The sequence below is a fragment of the Convolutriloba macropyga genome, chromosome 2 (assembly GCF_964194025.1).
Source record: "Convolutriloba macropyga chromosome 2, txConMacr16.3, whole genome shotgun sequence".
Classification (NCBI taxonomy): Eukaryota; Metazoa; Xenacoelomorpha; order Acoela; family Convolutidae; genus Convolutriloba; species Convolutriloba macropyga.
The window spans coordinates 37437062-37445532 of record NC_134469.1 but is presented as its reverse complement, the minus strand read 5'-3'; the positions used below and the strand labels follow the sequence as shown (position 1 = coordinate 37445532).

The window sequence follows — 8471 nt, the reverse complement described above, 5'->3', positions numbered from 1 at the left end:
TCATTTCTCGAGTGACTTTTTCACGCTTAACTTCCCGATTTTTGCGTGATCTAAATTGCTCTTTTTCAGAAATAAAGCTGTTGGTAAATTAGTCGGTTTTAAGATTGAAAAGAAGTAAATTGCTCTCGCTTGTTCAAGAGCATTTTGTCTGCCGTTAGTCGGTTTATGCTTGTAACTGAAACTATTGACCAATTATATATTCGCAAAATTTGATAAAAACTGTAAGATAATGTACTGCTATAGGTGAATTTTATTGCATTTTGCTTCAGAATTCATAGTTGTTCAGTTATTAAAGCTTCGTTAGTGCATTCTAAGAGAAAATTGCGCTGATTCGTCTGCATTTGACTATTTGAATTTATAAATTAGGGCGACTGAAAGCTGTCTGGATCCTGGTTGATCTTGATCCTTTTCAGGGGTGCATGTAATGAGCTTCTATCAGCCTAACCCTTCGCCTTATGGGGGAAGTCATACAGGCTATGGAAATTTTGGTAACGCGGCGACAATACAACAACCGTATGAACACTCATGGTCGGCTTCTCACAATGGCTATGCTAGGCCACAAGACCAGCAGTACTTGCAATATAACCAGCAGAACCATAATTTACATTTTGTAAAGCCGCTTTCAGGACTGCAAGGTCCAAATTCGGTCAGTCCGTACGAAGCAGCTATCAGTAGTATGAGGACTAATAACTCACATCCTTCTGAAGATCAAACCAATGGTAGTATTCGGAAGATAATGCCTGCACCGCCTGCAATCAAGTATGCACCTGAGTCAAGACTGGAGTATGCTCAGCGTGTGGACACAAACTCTCACTCTTATTCTTTTGCAGAACGTGATAGCCTAAGCCATTATTCGTCTGCTAATTATCTACGAGCTGGAGATCTGTCGTATAGACCCCTTCCAGGAAGCGAGAGCTGGCTTGGACCTTCTTATGGGTCACAAGAGACCACCAGTCAAGTGCCACCACCATCTCAAAATTACCATGGCTTTGCTGCTAATGGATATGAAGATTCATGGTTCAATGCGCCTAGACAAGAATCTCGAGCAACTTGGGGTCATGCATCCAATTCTGTATACCCTAGACCACCGCCACCAATCGTAATGAACAATTCCTACAGTGCATACCCTTCTGCTGGATCAGGTTTTACACCTCAAAACACCAGATTTGATACTGCTAAGAAGTCTTCACCAAACTATAATAGGAACACTTCTGGAAATAGAGGTTTCAGTCACGGCAACAAGCGTGGCCAGAGCAACTCGGGGCGAGGATTTGGCAATAACTGGCGTCAAACGCCCTCAAGTAGCAATTCCGAAAAGTCTTCGTTAACTGGAGCTAACAACGCTGCCTTAACACCACCTGATTTTGAAAAACTTGAGCTGCCAGATGTCAAGAAAGATTTCTATTCAGAGAACGACCATTTAGCGGATCGTGATTCGGATGAGATTGATGACTTTCTGGATGATTTTAACATATCTTTAAGTGGTCGCTATCAACCTCGTCCATGTATGTCATTTGAGGACATTGACCTCCCAGAGGAAATACAGAATGTTATCAGAAATAAAAATTATGAGAAACCAACACCTATTCAAGCTCAGACTTGGCCAATCGCCCTTTCGGGGGATAATATGGTGGGAATAGCCCAGACAGGGTCTGGGAAAACTTGTGCCTTTGTGATTCCTGGTCTTGTTCACATACTAAACAACAAAGAGATACCAAGGGAACCGGGCTGCCCTCTGATGCTGGCTTTGTGCCCTACAAGAGAGTTGGCGCAACAAGTTGCCCAAGTCACCGAAGAATTTGCCTCTGCCGTTGGATTGAATACAGTTTGTGTCTATGGAGGAGTTCCGCGCAACGAACAGGCATTCGATTTGGAACGGAAAAATCCGGAGATTTTAGTGGCCACACCAGGTCGACTGATTGATTTCATGGAGACAAAACAGGTTAAAAATGCTAATATTTTACTTGCACACGTTTGACTGTCTTGAGAATGCTGTCTGAAGTTTACTTCTCATTGAAAATTTTGTAATGAGTTTTTCTGTAGTGTATTTTCTGTTCGATTGAGTTGCGTTTTAATGTTTAATGGTTTTATGTTTAATGTTGAGTTTTATGGATATGCATTGAATATTTTACTTACAATTTACATAATTGATTGCTCTCGAACATGTTTTTTCCTGCAAAATTTCCGTTTGATTGTTTTGACTTTTTGTGTGACTTTTACGCCTTTGGCGTTTTTCGTGATCTAAATTTCTTTCTTAATTTAAATTTTAAACCTGCTGAATTCAATTGGCGGCAGTTTACCAAAAGTTAAATGAAAAGTGCGTCAAAATTGGTTTAATTTTTTCACTTTAAATGTTAATAGCTGTATATAATAACCTCTAGAGAGGTCATTTCAAGTCCCTTTGTAACTCCAGGCTACCTCTAATGGATTTTGCTGTGAAATAGAGAAACAAAAAAAACAGATCCTCTTTATAGTAAGAAGTTGCGTGTATTGTTTAAAAGATATTTAAACCAAAAGTTTTAGGAAGCCATAATACTGTTCAGATGTCATTAAAAGTTAGAGTACAATTTGATTAATGGTTTTCCCCTTTCGAGAGCTTGTTTTCTAAGACTTCATGAACCCTCGAAAAACCCTAACAAATAATTGTTGCTCTAAGTTTAGATATTTTGTGATTAAATCATTAAGAGATTGAGAGCGATCGCTTCGCTCGATTTGCAAAAACATAATTTAAACCTACGGTAAATCGAAATAGTTTTAGACCAAGTTAAAGTAAACCACCTCACATTTCGATTAAATTAGTCTGGTTTAAAAAGTTGAATTGTTGCAATGAGTGTTATTGGCTATGCTGTTATGTTTAGGTTGACGTGAAGATGGTTTCCTACCTTGTGCTGGACGAGGCGGACCGAATGCTGGACATGGGATTTGAGCCACAGATCAGAACCATAATCACAAACATCCGCCCACAGAGGCAGACACTCATGTTCAGTGCCACCTGGCCGGATGAAGTGTGGCAGCTTGCCAAAGATTTCTTAGGTTTGCTATTATAGTTTTCAAAATAAATAGTTTCTTAATCTGTGAAGTCATAGCTAAATGAAGCTTTTAATACAAAAATCGTGAAGTAAAGACCGTCCTGTAAATAGTAAATTTTGAATGAGTATAAATTAGAAAGAATAAGAGCTGAATTAATAGTTGATCCAGTTGAGGTAAAAGAAAGATAGTTTTTACCGCTCATCAGGCTTTTTATTTTCCGGAGCGAATACGTTGAATGTAAATAAGATTTTTCCTTTGCCGTGTTTAGTAGTCCGTCAAGTGCTTAGTGTGATGAAGCTACTGGGAAGGCCTTATTTTAAGTTTAAAAGGTCATTTTTAGTTTTTGAGCCCAAAATGTTGCCATTTCTCGTGCTTTTTTTGTCATTTTTCAAAATGTTGCCATTTCTCGTGCTTTTTTTGTTTCGAATTTTCGTGCTTTTCGAATTTTTTGTTTGACCAGTCTAAAATTGAGGCTGGATAAAGTTGATAAAGGTCTGTTGCATGACATAAGTACTTTTTATGACCATTTTAAGAGCTATATGTTTTGGTCATCCAAACAAAAAGTCAAATTTATACTCATTTTCACAAGTTTTTCAAGCCTTTTGAAAATTTGTCATCTTTTTCTTAGCTGTCAAGAAGCCTCCTCTAGGGTTTAATAATAGGTTAGTGTATATTTTCCAGACGTTATGGAATGGTTTTCAAGATTTTAACATCAAAAATTTTAGCATTTTTTTGACAAAACTTGCAATTTTTTTCAGTTTTTTGATGTTGTCATTATTCAAGTTTTTCTAGACCGAGGGGCCAGAAAACCTCCTTAAGGGCTTGATAATAAGTTACTGAAAAATTTTTGTTGGCCTTGAAAAAATTTTTTACTTTTTAACATCACAAATTTTGGCAATTTTTGATAAAACTTGCAATTTTTTTTTCAAGTTTTTTGAAAATTTTGTTGTCATTTTTTAGGTTTTTCTATCCTCAAGAGCAAAGGAACCTACTCTAGGTTTTCATTATAGGTTACCGCATAGTTTCAGATGTAATGAAATGTTTTTCAAGATTTTAATATTACGGATTTAAGCAATTTTAAAAAAAAATATTTGCAATTTTTTCAAGTTTTTTGAATTTTTGATTTTTTCCCCTCACCAGGAGCCCAGGGACCACCTCCGAGGCTTTATAATAAGCTGCTGCATAGCTTCCAGAGATAATGTAATGGTTATCATTTTTTTAATAACTCGAGTTTTAGCAATTTTTTGATAAATTTAAATTTTTTTCAAATTTTCGAAAAATTTGTGTTCCATGTTTATGGAATTTTAATAGCCAGTAAAACTATTTAAGACTTGAAATATGGATACTTGCTGGTCTCTGGAGATAATGAAATGGTTTTGAAGAAAATAATATCACAAATTTTGGCAATTTTTGCTATTGTTTTCAATTTTTTGAATATTTTTTGGCGAGTTTAACGATCATTACTGGCCAATGAAACTTTTCAAGTCTTGCAGATGGTTTGCATGACAGAACTCCCGAGACACTCACTGTGAACTTTGGAAACCCTTCTTTGGAATTTTGCACTTTTAGTTTTTTATGATTTAACAAGGCTAGAAAACCAGAGTCGAATCTCACCATGGAAAGTAATCCTAGCTCTCTCTCTCTCTCTCTGTGTGTGTGTGTGTGTGTGTGTGTGTGTGTGTGTGTTTGTGTGTGTGTGTCGGTTGGGGTTTCTTTCCTTCTCTTTCTCGTTCACGTTTCATCTCTCGCGCACTATCTCTCAACCTTTTTGTTGATGCCGCAGTTCAGCTGCTGTTATGTTGCCTGATGTCATCATCTTTTACCCTCTTCTCACGCCCTTCAATCAAGCTAAAGCTAGCCTCAATAAACCGTGGTTAGCTACTGACGAAGCCAACCACTTGCCGGTCCATTGAGAGCAATACGCCCGACGTAAGTGGATTATGTTCGAATTTTTGTGCTTCGCTATTCTATCCAATTTCAAGAATTTCTGCTGGTTTTTTAAGGGCGTATTCGTCTATAGCAATTTGGCTTTTTAAAGCAGAAGTGTCATACCGATTTATATTTCATTGCAATATTTTCATAGATGTGATGTGGGTTGCCAAAATGATACACCAGCAGCGTTTTTGGTGGCCGTTTCCTTTATTTTTGCTGCATCACATTAAGAAGGAAGCTCGATGTGCCCTATCAAAATTTGCTAGTTTTTTTGAAACATTGAGCCAAGGAGGAAAGAAAGATAGTTTTTACCGCTCATCAGGCTTTTTATTTTCCGGAGCGAATACGTTGAATGTAAATAAGATTTTTCCTTTGCCGTGTTTAGTAGTCCGTCAAGTGCTTAGTGTGATGAAGCTACTGGGAAGGCCTTATTTTAAGTTTAAAAGGTCATTTTTAGTTTTTGAGCCCAAAATGTTGCCATTTCTCGTGCTTTTTTTGTCATTTTTCAAAATGTTGCCATTTCTCGTGCTTTTTTTGTCATTTTTCGAATTTTTTGTTTGACCAGTCTAAAATTGAGGCTGGATAAAGTTGATAAAGGTCTGTTGCATGACATAAGTACTTTTTATGACCATTTTAAGAGCTATATGTTTTGGTCATCCAAACAAAAAATCAAATTTATACTCATTTTCACAAGTTTTTCAAGCCTTTTGAAAATTTGTCATCTTTTTCTTAGCTGTCAAGAAGCCTCCTCTAGGGTTTAATAATAGGTTAGTGTATATTTTCCAGACGTTATGGAATGGTTTTCAAGATTTTAACATCAAAAATTTTAGCATTTTTTTGACAAAACTTGCAATTTTTTTCAGTTTTTTGATGTTGTCATTATTCAAGTTTTTCTAGACCGAGGGGCCAGAAAACCTCCTTAAGGGCTTGATAATAAGTTACTGAAAAATTTTTGTTGGCCTTGAAAAAATTTTTTACTTTTTAACATCACAAATTTTGGCAATTTTTGATAAAACTTGCAATTTTTTTTTCAAGTTTTTTGAAAATTTTGTTGTCATTTTTTAGGTTTTTCTATCCTCAAGAGCAAAGGAACCTACTCTAGGTTTTCATTATAGGTTACCGCATAGTTTCAGATGTAATGAAATGTTTTTCAAGATTTTAATATTACGGATTTAAGCAATTTTAAAAAAAATATTTGCAATTTTTTCAAGTTTTTTGAATTTTTGATTTTTTCCCCTCACCAGGAGCCCAGGGACCACCTCCGAGGCTTTATAATAAGCTGCTGCATAGCTTCCAGAGATAATGTAATGGTTATCATTTTTTTAATAACTCGAGTTTTAGCAATTTTTTGATAAATTTAAATTTTTTTCAAATTTTCGAAAAATTTGTGTTCCATGTTTATGGAATTTTAATAGCCAGTAAAACTATTTAAGACTTGAAATATGGATACTTGCTGGTCTCTGGAGATAATGAAATGGTTTTGAAGAAAATAATATCACAAATTTTGGCAATTTTTGCTATTGTTTTCAATTTTTTGAATATTTTTTGGCGAGTTTAACGATCATTACTGGCCAATGAAACTTTTCAAGTCTTGCAGATGGTTTGCATGACAGAACTCCCGAGACACTCACTGTGAACTTTGGAAACCCTTCTTTGGAATTTTGCACTTTTAGTTTTTTATGATTTAACAAGGCTAGAAAACCAGAGTCGAATCTCACCATGGAAAGTAATCCTAGCTCTCTCTCTCTCTCTCTGTGTGTGTGTGTGTGTGTGTGTGTGTGTGTGTGTGTGTTTGTGTGTGTGTGTCGGTTGGGGTTTCTTTCCTTCTCTTTCTCGTTCACGTTTCATCTCTCGCGCACTATCTCTCAACCTTTTTGTTGATGCCGCAGTTCAGCTGCTGTTATGTTGCCTGATGTCATCATCTTTTACCCTCTTCTCACGCCCTTCAATCAAGCTAAAGCTAGCCTCAATAAACCGTGGTTAGCTACTGACGAAGCCAACCACTTGCCGGTCCATTGAGAGCAATACGCCCGACGTAAGTGGATTATGTTCGAATTTTTGTGCTTCGCTATTCTATCCAATTTCAAGAATTTCTGCTGGTTTTTTAAGGGCGTATTTGTCTATAGCAATTTGGCTTTTTAAAGCAGAAGTGTCATACCGATTTATATTTCATTGCAATATTTTCATAGATGTGATGTGGGTTGCCAAAATGATACACCAGCAGCGTTTTTGGTGGCCGTTTCCTTTATTTTTGCTGCATCACATTAAGAAGGAAGCTCGATGTGCCCTATCAAAATTTGCTAGTTTTTTTGAAACATTGAGCCAAGGAGGAAAGAAAGATAGTTTTTACCGCTCATCAGGCTTTTTATTTTCCGGAGCGAATACGTTGAATGTAAATAAGATTTTTCCTTTGCCGTGTTTAGTAGTCCGTCAAGTGCTTAGTGTGATGAAGCTACTGGGAAGGCCTTATTTTAAGTTTAAAAGGTCATTTTTAGTTTTTGAGCCCAAAATGTTGCCATTTCTCGTGCTTTTTTTGTCATTTTTCAAAATGTTGCCATTTCTCGTGCTTTTTTTGTTTCGAATTTTCGTGCTTTTCGAATTTTTTGTTTGACCAGTCTAAAATTGAGGCTGGATAAAGTTGATAAAGGTCTGTTGCATGACATAAGTACTTTTTATGACCATTTTAAGAGCTATATGTTTTGGTCATCCAAACAAAAAGTCAAATTTATACTCATTTTCACAAGTTTTTCAAGCCTTTTGAAAATTTGTCATCTTTTTCTTAGCTGTCAAGAAGCCTCCTCTAGGGTTTAATAATAGGTTAGTGTATATTTTCCAAACGTTATGGAATGGTTTTCAAGATTTTAACATCAAAAATTTTAGCATTTTTTTGACAAAACTTGCAATTTTTTTCAGTTTTTTGATGTTGTCATTATTTAAGTTTTTCTAGACCGAGGGGCCAGAAAACCTCCTTAAGGGCTGGATAATAAGTTACTGAAAAATTTTTGTTGGCCTTGAAAAAATTTTTTACTTTTTAACATCACAAATTTTGGCAATTTTTGATAAAACTTGCCATTTTTTTTCAAGTTTTTTGAAAATTTTGTTGTCATTTTTTAGGTTTTTCTATCCTCAAGAGCAAAGGAACCTACTCAAGGTTTTCATTATAGGTTACCGCATAGTTTCAGATGTAATGAAATGTTTTTCAAGATTTTAATATTACGGATTTAAGCAATTTAAAAAAAAAAATATTTGCAATTTTTTCAAGTTTTTTGAATTTTTGATTTTTTCCCCTCACCAGGGGCCCAGGGACCACCTCCGAGGCTTTATAATAAGCTGCTGCATAGCTTCCAGAGATAATGTAATGGTTATCATTTTTTTAATAACTCGAGTTTTAGCAATTTTTTGATAAATTTAAATTTTTTTCAAATTTTCGAAAAATTTGTGTTCCATGTTTATGGAATTTTAATAGCCAGTAAAACTATTTAAGGCTTGAAATATGGATACTTGCTAGT

At 35.6% G+C, this 8471-nt stretch overlaps 1 protein-coding gene across 1 annotated transcript in view; it reads left to right on the top strand.

Annotated features, from left to right (window-relative positions):
- The first annotated feature begins 417 nt into the window (after positions 1 to 417).
- LOC142358635 (uncharacterized) overlaps positions 418 to 8471 on the top strand; it is a 32871-nt gene continuing 24817 nt past the window's right edge. Inside the window, exons 1-2 of the mRNA XM_075410094.1 lie at positions 418 to 1942; positions 2859 to 3033. Of these exons, the coding sequence (XP_075266209.1) occupies positions 425 to 1942; positions 2859 to 3033 (1693 nt within the window). The 5' untranslated portion in view covers positions 418 to 424. The remainder of the gene's footprint in view (positions 1943 to 2858; positions 3034 to 8471) is intronic.